Source organism: Ovis aries, chromosome 4 (genome assembly GCF_016772045.2).
Source record: "Ovis aries strain OAR_USU_Benz2616 breed Rambouillet chromosome 4, ARS-UI_Ramb_v3.0, whole genome shotgun sequence".
In the NCBI taxonomy this organism is placed as follows: Eukaryota; Metazoa; Chordata; class Mammalia; order Artiodactyla; family Bovidae; genus Ovis; species Ovis aries.
In genome coordinates, this window is record NC_056057.1 from 112046122 (window position 1) to 112059640 (window position 13519).

Genomic DNA, 13519 nt, shown 5'->3' on the forward strand with positions numbered 1-13519 from the left:
GGGCTGGTGCATGGGGATGATCCAGAGAGATGATATGGGGTGGGAGGTGGGAGGGGGATTCAGGATTGGGAGCTCGTATACACCCGTGGTGGATTCACGTCAATGTATGGCAAAACCAATACAGTATTGTAAAGTAAAATAAAGTAAAAATAAAACTTAAAATAAATAAATAAATAATAAAATAGAGGTGACAATCACGCAGAGAATCAGAGGGAGCATGAAACCCCACTTTCTTTCAACCCCACTAACCACAGCTGACTTTGCAGATGAAGAAATAGGAAAATGAACCAAGGAATGCAGGTAGACTCTGAAGCTGGGAAAAGCAAGAAAGTGGATTCTCCCTTAGAGGTTTTCAGAAGGAACACAGCCCTGTTTAGCTCGGTGAAACCTACTTGGAACATCTGACCTCCAGAATTATAACAGATTTGTTTCAACCCACTAAGCATTTGGTTATTGTTGCAGCCGCCCTATGAAACTGATACAGTAGTGCTTTGTCATTTTGCAGGACAGCTATTATGATGTCACACAGACAATATTCAATATTTAATGAAAATGAATAAGTACTTAGGAATTGTCACTTTCTGGATTTTTATAAGCTATGAAATTCAATATGATGTGTTCAAAGGTCATATTTCTGAACACGTGAGATTTATTTAAGAATATGTAGAATGATATGAGAACTTTTGTCTGGGAGTAGGCGTTGAAACAGAAAAATTACTCGTCCAATAAATCAATCAGCTTGATGAGTCTGTTTATTTTTCCATTAGTCCAATTGCCTTTCTGTTCTCCTGCAGTCTACTAGAAAAGCTCGATCATTGACAATAGCTCAGATCCTCTCTTTCTTCAGTGCTTGCTGACTTAGCCCCTTCGGTGCTATCATCTCCCTGGGGCTTGATATGTACAAACTGTGCAACCCAGATAGGACTCCACTGAGTACAGAGTTAACTGGCTGAGGCATGCAAGCTAAATACGAAATACTTTTGTGCCTTAAAATATCCATGCACTCAATGCTTTTTAGTTTACAAAGTGTGTGATTTCACTTGATATTTATGCTAACTTGGTGGAGGAGGTACTATTGCCTTCATTTTATGGTTGAGAAAATGAAAAGTTAAGGGGAGTGTCTAGGTAATAAATGACAGAAAGGAGATTTGAACAGAAATCTCTTAATTTCTAAGTGAGGAACAGAATGAATATAATTTTACTATGTACATCTGTTCTTGCCATTTTGTCTCAGTGTTATTATTCCATGTATGTATTTTGCAAGTGTATTTTTAATGATATTATAACTTTTGCACATTATAGTGTGGAAAGCATTGAAAAGCATGAAGTTTTAAATCATCCATAATCTCACTGTTGAAAGACAACCCCTGTTACCAAATGAGTAATACTCGATGGTAACAGAAGTAACAACAGTATTTTGGAAATAGAAATATTTCTTTCCAAATATTTTTCTGCACATCCATCCAAGTATATTTCTTTTGACATGTATTTTTATTGAGAGTTTATTTAGAGTTCTATTTTTATTATTCTGAGCACAGTGAGGGGGCAGCCTGGCCTTATGTTATTTAAAATTGTACTGTATTGCCTGGCAGTGACCTGTTTTTCCTATTTATATTAAAATATAAATAAAGAATTAGTCCACCCTTCTTGAGTTAATTTTTATTTTTTCATTATTAGAGCCATGCTTCTCAAAATACAGTCAGGACCAGCAGTATGAGCATCACTTGGGATCTTGTTAGAACTGCAGATTCTCTACTGAGTCAGAATCTTTGGGGTGAGGCCCAGGAATCCTTGTCTTAACAAGCTCTCCAGGTGATTTTTCACACATGATGAAGTTTGGACTAAAGTTTTGCTTTTCTATTGGTGTTGATGAGGCAAAAGCAGCCAGTAAACCTGTTTCAGGTTAGAGACAGTGGAATAATTGTCACACTTTGAAGAAAAATAAAGAGCTTCTTGCTTATCCAAATTTCCCCCATCCACATGCTTTCAACTGTGTACTCAAAATGCTTGTATGCTTACACAGAAATGTTAGTAGCTCCCTATACTTACTATCATCCAAGCGTGCTTTCATATGGATAGACTTCTTCTGGCAAGCCAACTATTCATTTATCAAAATCAGAACAGGATGAAGCGTAGGTACATTTTAAGTTTCATTCCGATAGTCTTTCTTAACCACCTACTAGGTTATTAATAGCTTAATATAGAGTAAAAAGGAAAGGCACATTTTCTAGACCCTGTCCTCATGACAGTTTACAATCTTATTGTGAAGTAAAATTTTCATATATGTTTTAATTAACAACAGTCAATCAGGTCTTACATTGACTATAATTAAGCATTACTGTTCGTGAGATGAGCCCTGGACTGTACAGAAAGCAGAATGTACTGATTAGAGAACATCTCCTTAAGAAAGGGAAAAGGTGAGTGGTGCCTAAATAATAATTATTGTGTTAACAATAAATACTCCACCTATTAATTAATATAGGGGCTTCCCCGATGGCTCAGTGGTAAAGAATCAGGCTGTCAATGCTGGAAATGTGAATTCAGTCCCTGGGTGGGGAAGATCCCCTGGCGAGAGGAATGGCAACCCACTCCAGTATTCTTGCCTGGAAAATCCCATGGACAGAGGAGCCTGGCAGGCTATAGTCCATGGGGTCGCAAAGAGTCAGACATGACTGAGCACCCGTAACCATTAATTAATATACCTATGATACCTGTTTCCTGGTGGTGGTGGTTTATTCGCTAAGTCATGTTCGATTCTTGCGACTCAATGGACTGCAGTCTGCCAGACTCTTCTGGCCATGGGATTCTCCAGGCAAGAATAATGGAGTGGGTTGCCATTTCCTTCTCCAACCTATTTCCTAGACAAGGCTAAATGAGATTAAATATCTTTGCCAAGGTTGTATAATTAGTGCTTAGTGGAGTCAGAATTTAAACTTAGATGTGTTTAACTGGAGCCCTGTTTCTTAACACTTGTTCCTTCATAGTTAACTCTGACTGAGAAGTTTTATAGATTGAGAAAAAGGCCTGTAGAAAACCACAGGCAATCCCAGAAAGGGTAAACATAAGTTAAATAAGTTCCTTTGTCAGATTCGCCTGAGCAGAGAGCAAGGTTGATGTCAGCAAGTTGCTGAAACCTAATGAGATCTGTAAGGATTTCGGAAGGTTTTGCATGCTTAGATGGGGATCTGGGACACACTGTCAGAGATGAGAAGAACTATTACACATGTAACTTAAAGTAATGTTTTAGGACAAGACCAGCATTGGATTGGGTAGGGAGTGAAGCATAATTGGCTGGGGAGTGAAGAGAGATTTGGGTAGAGCAGTCAGGTAATAAGATGATTGCTATAAACCAGATATCAGATGATAAGGAAGATGACAGAGGGGAAGCTGGAAAATAAAGAGGACAGTTTTTAATGGTAGATTGGCTGGACGGGCTAATTGGAAAACCTAAGAATGTAAACCTTTCATTCTACATGATTCTGAACTGTACATAATAATTGCAATAATCTGAAGGAAGATTGTCCAAAGTTAATAAGGCAGTTGGTTTCAGAGATTGTGAGTTGAAGGCATTCTTTCTTTCTTTCCGACTATGTCCACCTCCTGATCTTAAACATGTGATCAGGTTCCGTCTACTTTATCCTGTCTAATTTGTTTTATCCTTTCCCATAATAGCTCTGGCCATCTCAGCATAGCCCTTTGGCAAGTATTGAGCTCCCAGGTGGCTCAGTGGGAAAGAGTCCATTTGCCAATGCAGGAGATGCAGGTTGATCCCTGGGTGGGGGAGATCCCCTAGAGGAGGAAATAGCCGCCCACTCCAGTATTCTTGTCTGGAAGATGCCATGGATGGAGGAGCCTGGTGGGCTGCAGTCCATGGCATCACAAAGAAGCAGACATGACTGAGCATGCACGCAAATGGCAAGTACAGCCTATCTGCTCTCATTACCTTCCAAATCACTTCCCTAAGATCTGTTGTGTTTTGCTGCAAGGAACCTTCTTTCTAAAACCTGTCTCAACCTTTCTGCTGGAAGTTTAAAAAATATTTCTTTACCGTCTTTTATTGCCTTACTTTACTTGGTATGGCATTTAGAATTAGAGCAACCATAGTTTATTAGAGGGATTCCCTGGTGGCTCAGATGGGAAAGTGTCTCCCTGCAATGCAGGAGACCCGGGTTCAATTCCTGAGTCAGGAAGATCCCCTGGAGAAGGAAATGGCAATCCACTCCAGCACTCTTGCCTGGAAAATCCCATGGACGGAGGAACCTGATATGCTACAGTCCATGGGGTCACAGAGAGTTGGACACGACTAAGTGACTTCATGGGGTCACAGAGAGTCGGACACGACTGAGCAACTTCACTTTCACTTTCACAGTTTATTATCTAAATTTGATAATTGGGAGGCGGAAAGTGGCATATTAATAATTGCATGCTCAGTTGCTCAGTCATGTCTGACTCCTTACGATCCCTCGGGCATGGCCCACCAGGCTCCTCTGTCCGTGTAATTTTCCAGGCAAGAATACTGGAGTGGGTTGCCATTTCCTTCTCCAGGGGATCTTCCAGACCCAGGGATCAAACCCTCATCTTCTGCATTGGCTGGTGTGTTCTTTACCACTGACCACTGGGACAAAAGTGTGTGGCTGTGCTTAGCAGTCTAGCCACATTTTCTTCCAGTTGCACTTCATCAATGAGCAGTGGCTGAGTACTGAGTGAACAGCCCCTGTTCCGAAGGTCCCTGAACTGTGCTGTTCACAGCTGTACTTGTTCTCCCTAATCTACTGCTCAACACACCATATGGGCTCAATGACTGTTTGCAGAAGGAAGAAAGCAAGTGGAAAGCAAGCCCTGAGTAAATCAAAGCATTTCAGAACTGTTGTAGTGTGCTGTGTTTGCTGAAATGAAATAGAACTTAAGGTCTAGCATCTTTGGGAAGAGGAAGCATGGAGAGCCAAATGGAGGCACCAAGAACCTGGGAGAGGGAAGTAGAAAGAGGCAGCCCCAGAGTCAGTCCTTTGCTTTATAACTTAGGAAAGGGCAGATATTGGGAGTGTTGAATTCCAGAGCACTTTTTCCAAAAGACTCCACTTATCAATATATAGATTTTTACCAATAGTAATGATCTTGAGTGGCCTTGGCCAGCAATGGCTCAGAGAGGGGCCTGGGTTCCCAACCTGAAGCCGGGTCACGATGGTAAGAGCACCAGATCCTAGCCACTAGACCAGTGGTCAGTGACAAGGGCCCTGGCCCTTTGGCTTTGCAGAAAAGAATTTCCACAAAGACAGAAAACAGTGAAGCAAGTAAAGTGTTTATTAAGAGGGAAAGAGTACAATATGTGTGGATATAGACACTCAGGCAGACTCAGAAGGAGAATCCTTGCAAGTCTGAGTCACTTACATGGGTCATTTATTCCAGGTTTCCCTTGGCCAATCATTTTGATTTGCCTGGTTCACAGTCTGTATTTGCTATATCTCAGGACCCTTCTGGAGAAGGCAATGGCACCCCACTCCAGTACTCTTGCCCTGCAAATCCCATGGACGAAGGAGCCTGGTAGGCTGCAGTCCACGGGGTCGCTAGAAGTAGGACACGACTGAGTGACTTCACTTTCACTTTTCACTTTCATGCATTGGAGAAGGAAATGGCAATGGAGAATCCCAGGGACGGGGGAGCCTGGTGGGCTGCTGTCTCTGGGGTTGCACAGAGTCGGACACAACTAAAGTGACTTAGCAGCAGCAGCAGCAGCAGCAGCAGCAGCAGCAGCAGCAGCAGCAGCAGCAGCAGCAGCAGCAGCAGCAGCAGCAGGACCCTTCCATGTGTGCGCATGCATCTCTTAGCCAAGGTGGATCACACCGCAAAGGCATATGGGTTGATCACCCCTTGACTTTACTCCCACTTTGACTTCTAAGGAGCCTTTCTGCACAGGTGTGGTCAGGGAAGTCCCATGACTTCAGGAATGAGAAATATGTGGTCTGGGCAGGGCCCAACCTCCTCGCTTAATTGCCCTGCTAGGAATTTCTTCCATAGGGGATGAATCTCCAGTGCTTTACCCTGTGTTGGGGTGAGGGGCCATCTACCTCCTGTCTCAGTAGTTCTTAGTTAAATACAGTCAAATCCCTCATAAAGTCAGTGTAGAGCTATTTTTAAAAACTTGTCACAATAGTGTTTTAGAAGTGCCAGCTATAAAGGAGGAAAGTATTCTGCGCTACTGAAATCAGGTGCATTCTCTGTGAGAAAAGAAAATGTACTAGGAGCAAGGGCACAAAAAGGAACATGATGAAAACCTACTACCTAATTACATAAATGTCTTTTCTTTTTACAGAAACTAGATTTAATGTAATTAAAACACTTGTAACAAAATGAAGCAGGGGCATTTCTTTCCTTTTTTTCCTGAAATAAAGGAAGGTTAGCAATCACATGCTGTTTGTAGGAAATTTATACTAAATATGCAAAGATGTGTCTGTGTGTTTGTCTGTCTGTGTGTGGGCAGGGGTGGGAGGGCGAGGAGCAGATTTTCTCTGATCTCTTAGCTGATAGACCAACAATGCACTTAATATTCATGACCTTTCAGTTAAGTCCCTTGCAGTAAGGAGATATCTGTAAATAAGTATAAACTAAATATTTTTCAATGCTCACGAGCACCTGTTTTAAGCAAACATTACATTTATTCAACAATTTATTGAGTTGTTTTAGATCTTTCCCCAACTATAAAGCCGTAGCAGGAACTTAATGTCTATGTTAGGTCAGAAAGAATGCCTGTGGACTAAAAATCAAATTGTGAGTTTACTTGCAGAACAAAGAGGGCTCATTCTAACTTGAGGATATGCTCCTAATCAGCAGTTTGGTAGCATTTGGTCTGTAACTGGGGCACGGATCTTGGGAGGCCCTTTTTTGGGTGCTGAGCTCACGCAGGATATTTCTTTCCAGCCATCTATGAGCCTTCCTGTGAAGCATACAAACACCTGGGCCAGACCTCAAATTACTACTGGATAGATCCTGACGGCAGTGGACCGCTGGGGCCTCTGAAGGTTTACTGCAACATGACAGGTAACTGTGCCCTATTTATGTTTCATGAAGATTGCTTTTCCGTATGTTGAGAATGAAGAGCACCATTGATGTTTGTTTCTCCTGTGCTGTGTTCTTGTCAATACATGAATGAAGCTAAATACTGCTGGATTTGTTAGGCTAAACGGTGAAGTGTAGTTTGATACTGAGTTTTTGTTTTGTCTTGTTTTTTTTAAGTCTACCTTCTGACTTGAACAGTTAATAATTAGCATTAAAAAATCAGCATGTAGAGGAAAAAGTATTAAGTGAAACTGAAAGGTTGAAGTCCACAGAAAGAACTAGCCCATGAAGAAGCTGCCACAAGAACCCAGACTGGGGAAGGTTGGTATCACCTCTCAAACCACTCACACTGCACATGGGAGAGGAAGCTCAGAGGCCACTCCAGGCCCTCCTCTACAGCAGAGGGATTCAGTTATACACATATGCATCCTTTTCATATTCAGTGATGCTGACGCAATGGATGTGAGCTTGAGTAAACTCTGGGAGTTGGTGATGGACAAAGAAGCCTGGTGTGCTGCAGTCTATGGGGTCGCAAAGAGTCTGACAGGACTGAGCGACTGAACTGAACTGAACTGAATACCATAGGACCTTGTTTGTCCATTCTTTAAATTCCAGCTTGCATCTGCTAATCCCAAACTCCCAAATCATCCCACCCTCAACCAACCTCCTCCTGTTTGGGAACCACAAGTCTGTGCTCCATGTCTGTGAGCCTCTTTCTGTCTTGTAGATAAGTTCATTTGTGCCATATTTTAGATTCTACATACAAGTGATATATGGACTTATTTCACTTAGTATGATAATCGTTAGGCCTGTCCATGTTGCTGCAAACAAAATTCTTTCATTCTTTTTCTGTGGCTGAGTAATATACTATTCTGTGTGTTACTGTATCTTCTCCATCCATTCATCTGTCAATGGACATTTAGCTTGCTTCCATGTCTTGGCTACTGCGAATAATACTGCTATGAACATAGAGATGCATGTTATCTTTTTGAATTATGGTTTTGTCCAGAGATATGCCCAGGATTGGATTGCTGGATCATATGGCAACTCTATTTTTAGCTTTTTGAGGAACTTCTATATTGTTTCCCATAATGACTGCACTACTTTACATTCCCACCAACAATATAGAAGGTTTTCCTTTCTCCACACCCTCTCCAGCATTTGTTATTTGTAGATTTTTTAATGATGGCCATTCTGACCAATGTGAGGTGGTCTCTGTATTATTTCTTTAACTATATATAAAATCTATACTATCTAAAAGATAAAATGCAATTAAAATATGTAATGGACACAAAAACAAGAAAAAAAATGTGAATTTCTTCATAGACTTTGTGAAAAGGAAAAAGAATATTTAAGTGTACCTCTAGGATCCTTTTTCTATGTTTTGCCATTCATATACGTACTATTTTGTCAGAAATTGTGTCATGTGAGAATAAATTGATATCGTAAATGCCTTCATGGTGTTCACAACTTATAATAAAAACAAGTGCTTAAAAAAAGTAAACAAATATAAGTAATTTTTCTGTAGAGAAAAAGTAATGAAATTGTGAAGAATGATTTATTTTGGATAGAGCATTTAAAAAAAGAAAAACTTCCCTAGGAAGCAACATTTTAGCCAAAATGTAGCATATGGATGAAGACAAGGCACTCAAAAAGATGAGGAAGGAAGAGAAGCCCTGAAAATTTACACTCCAAGGCATGAAAAAAGCCATTTTCTTCTAAGGAACTAAAACCCAAGTGACTGAAGCACAATAAGACTGTAGGGGCCCAAAATGAAGTCAAGGAGACAGGCAGGAGCAGAGCAGATCAGGAAGTAAGGATGGTGGTACTGGGGGGAAGAAAATATTTTTATTTTCTTAATTATATTTCAGTGTAGTGGGTGGGAAGCTATGGAAAGGTTTTAAACAGGGGAATGAGTAAATTAGTAAAAGTAAATGTCTCTCAGTCGTGTCCAACTCTTTGCGAGCCCATGGACTGTAGCCTACCAGGTTCCTCCGTCCATGGGATTTTCCAGGCAAGAATACTGGAGTGGGTTGCCATTTCCTTCTCCAGGAGATCTTCCCAACCCAGGGATTGAACCCAGGTCTCCCGCCTTGTAGGCAGACGCTTTACCATCTGAGCCACTGGGGAATGAGTGGGTCTCACTTAAAACTACTGAGGCAGAAGGTAGATGCGCCCCCAAGGGTAAAGCAATTGGAGATTCATTCTCTATTGACAGAAACTCCAAAACAAGAATAGCAGGACAACTGAAAGAGGAGGACAGGCCTGCTCGGACCACATATCTCTCATTTCCGAAGTCAGGAGCCCTCCCCCACCACACATGCACAGAAAAGGCTCCTTGCAGGCCAAAGGGGAGTGATGTCAAGGGGTGTTCTACCCAGATACCTCTATGGTAGAGTCCAACTTGGCTAACAGATACGTGCGCATACATGGGAGGATCCTGAGATACACAAAATATGGACTATGGACCAGGCAAATCAAAATGATTGGCCAAAGGAAAACCAGAAGAAATGACCCATAAAAGTGACTCAAACTGCCATGAGGGTGTGACTCAGCAACTCTCTGAGTGCGAACCCAAGCCTGGCTCCAAGCTGTTGCAAGCCGAGGCCACCCTAGATCAATACCAAGATCAATACCACTTTGAGTACCACAAATGACAGGCTGGAATCACTGCAACCAGTTCTGAAGCTGTAGTAAAGGTCCAGGGAAGAAAAGATGCTTCTTTGGACTTGGGTGGTGATAGTTTAAGTGATGAATAAGAGATGCATTTCAGATGTATTTTGAAGATAGTACTGTCAGCAAAGACCCCGATGCTGGGAAAGATTGAAGGCAAAAGAAGAGGGAGGAAGAGGATGAGATGGTTAGAAAGCAACACAGACTGAATGGACACGAATAGTGGAGGACTTGTGAAGGGTGGGAGAAGGATGGTTAAAGAGAGTTATCAAGAATAACTCCTAAATATATGGGTTAAGTAACTCAGTGAATTATAGTGCCATTTTGGAGACATGCAAAATAAAGGAAAGAACAGATTTAGAGGAATTTCAAGAATCCAGTTTTGACCTATTTAAACATGAAGTGCTGTATGCCATCTCAGTTGACATGCAAATTTTGCAGTTGAATAAGCCCTGAAAAGATGTTTGGGCTAGAGATAAAAATGTGCTAATTGTTAGCATATGAATATATGAGAAATGATAATATCACTTAGAGGATTATAAACTGGGAAAAGGCATCCCAGGAATGTAATCCTAGGAACTCAGTAGATAGATCAGATTTCTAGTGATGAAATATTCTTTGTGTCAAGAATGTAGTAAGTGGAGGAAAAGTGTCTAAGAGAATTCTGGGGACAAATGGATCATCCATGTGGGTGATTAATTGACTGTTTGGATCCTAAAATTTATAAAATAGATTGGGAGGATGGAGAATGACTTTCAATCAGTGGAAATGTATATAATGCCTGAGAAAGGCCCCATGGTCCTTCTGTTGCAGGAAGGGGGACACCTTCCAGGGCCCGAAACTGGGCTCTTGTCTAACACTTGGAAATGAATTGTCCGAGGAGACACATGTGCTGATAAAGCAAGAGATTTTATTGGGAAAGGGCACCCGGGTGGAGAGCAGTAGGGTAAGGGAACCCAGGAGAACTGCTCTGCCGCGTAGCGCGCAATGTCAGGTTTTATGGTGATGGGATTAGTTTCCAGGTGGTCTTTGGCCAGTCATTCTAATTCAGATTCTTTCCTGGTGGTGCACGCATCGCTCAGCCAAGATGGACGCTAGCAAGAGGGATTCTGGGAAGTGGACGGACACGAGGTGTCTCCTTTAGACCTTTCCGGAACTCTTCCGGTTGGTGGTGGCTTATTAGTTCCGTATTCCTTATTAGGATCTCCTGTCATAAAACAACTCATGCAAATGGTTACTATGGTGCCTGGCCAGGGTGGGCGGTCTCAATCAGTGTGCTTCGCCTAATGACTCCCTCCTGAGAGACTTCATACTCAAGATACTTCTTGGGAATTGGGGCGGAGGTCTCTTTTTTCTGTGACTTCTTCCCGCTGTGCATGGGTGTAGGCCTGCCTAGCAGAGCAGAAGTCTCTCTCTACCTGATCTAAGTTGGGGTGTTCCACATCTGAAACCAGCTTCCACCCTTGTAGTAGTAGCAATTTAGTTTGAAACTGCTGGAGTCTGCTGGAAATAAACTTTGTAAGGAGTTGGAGTATACAGGGGCCAGATAGGAGGCCTAATAAGATAGTTGTCACTGGACCCATGAATGGTAGGAGCCGAGAAGGGAAAGAAAGAGAATGCCATACACTTGTTGAACTCAAATCCTGGATCTTTGTGGCCTGTTCCAAAAGCCCCTTGATATCTTCCTGGACATGCCCAGACTGGTTGTAATAAAAACAGCATTCTTCCTTTAGATAGAGACAAGTGCCCCCCTGTCCTGCAGTCAGTAAATCTAGGGCCCAGCCATTTTGTAGGACCATTGCGGCTAGGGAGTCTAGCTGGGATTGTAGGCATTGAAGGGTCCTCACTGTTTTTTCTATGGATACAGCAGTGTTGGTAGAAAGCTGCTGACATTTATGTAAAGAAGTTCCCCCCATGGCAGCTCCTGTCAAACCAGCAGTCAGTCCTAATGCCAGGAAAAGAGGGGTAAGTATTACCGCACGACATATCCTCTGATTGATATATATTGGTAAAGGCAAGGAGGTATTACTCCAGGCCAGATCTATGTGGTTGTAACATACCCTAGGGAGCAAGTTCCTGACCAAAAAGGTGGTAGGGATAAATAAGCTTTATCCCCACATATGAAATAGACACCATGACTGGGTTTAAGCTGGGCAGCAAAACGGGTTTGCCAAAGAGGAGCAGGATTTCCATCTGTCTTACAACTGGAACGTGGCATAATGGAACAGGGGCAGTCTCTTAGTAGCTGGGAGGAGACTGTCACTCAACTTGCTGCAAAAACGGCAGCAGTGAGGGCATTTAGGAAGGGATTCAAGTGTTGTGAGGCATCCTGGGTTCTGTCCTCAAGGTAGAGAGTATTTTGTTTAGGCTCCCACCATAGGGTTAGGTTTTCAGGGGTGGGTACCCCTACAAGGGAATAACAGGGGTCAGAGTTGCCTGCCCGATGTAGAAACCAGGATGACTGGGTGTGGTTCTTTGGTCGTCCAGAACAGAACATGGATTTTAAAGACTGGTTAATAAATAGCATTTGAGGAGAGCCTCATGTTTGGGGATAGGTATAGTGTGTCAGTTCTGCCAGAACCTCTAGTTCCAAGACTTTGGGCTAAATCGTAATACCCTAGTGAAATTTCCAGGTCCCGATTTTTCCCACCAGTTTCAACAGTGAAAGTCACTGCACACTGTGAGTTGCCTAGATTTCCCACTGACACGCCTGTCAGGGAGTCGCTCTTTAGACAGATAGGGAAGGTCACTTGGGGAATGTTAGTCAAGAGAGAAGATAAGGGCTCAGGTGGGATTGCAGATGTTATCAAGGGGGTAAATATAGACGGTTGTTGCTGATACCAAGGCATGAAGTTTTTTTCCCCTCTTTCCCAAAAGGCCATACCCCCACCCTCCATGCACCCCACCTCTTGTTTGTAAAAATGCTCTACCTCCTATGCCTTCCCTTAGTTCCAAAGAGAAAATTTAATCAGAGAAATGACAAAATGCGGAAACAAAAGAAAATAGTCAAGCAAGACAAAATAAGAATAGTTTCAGTTCAGTTCAGTCCAGTCTTTCAGTTGTGTCCAACTCTTTGTGACCCCATGGACTGCAGCACACCAGGCCTCCCTATCCATCACCAACTCCCGGAGTTTACCCAAACTCATGTCTATTGAGTCCATGACGCCATCCAACCACCTCATCCTCTGTCATCCCCTTCTCCTCCCGCTTTCAATCTTTCCCAGGATCAGGGTCTTTTCAAATGAGTCTGTTCTTCGCATCAGGTGGCCAAAGTATTGGAGTTTCAGCTTCAGCATCAGTCCTTCCAATGCATATTCAGGACTGATTTCCTTTAGGATAGACTCATTGGATCTCCTTGCAGTCCAGGGACTCTCAAGAGTCTTCTCCAACACAACAGTTCAAAAGCATCAATTCTTCAGTGCTCAGCTTTCTTTATAGTTTAGCCTTAAAATAAAGCCAAGTACATTTAGTTATTTTTCAAGAGCTATAGATAATATCCTGAGCCACCTCCTTGAGTTATTTTGCAGATACCAAAACCTCCACCAGATGGAAAAAGTTAACTGCATACTGACCAACAGTATCTATATCCCAGACAAGTTGTAACAAAAGGATGATAATTGAGATTCCCAAAACATCACTGTGTTACCTCACTATCAACCAGTCAGAGAACTGTGCAGGAGCTGGTCATGCACCACACCCCCTAATGTTGCCTTTAAGTATTTCTTACCTGCAAGCCATTGAGGAATTCAGGTTTTTTGAACATAAGCTGCCCGTACTCCTTTCTTGGTGCCTT

General features: G+C 42.4%; 1 protein-coding gene across 1 annotated transcript in view; it reads left to right on the top strand.

Annotated features, from left to right (window-relative positions):
- The window catches only part of CNTNAP2 (contactin associated protein 2), a 2342027-nt gene that overhangs the window by 1506585 nt on the left and 821923 nt on the right, over window positions 1-13519 (top strand). The window contains exon 13 of the mRNA XM_042248972.2: window positions 6916-7035. Coding sequence (XP_042104906.1) covers window positions 6916-7035 — 120 coding nt within the window. The remainder of the gene's footprint in view (window positions 1-6915; window positions 7036-13519) is intronic.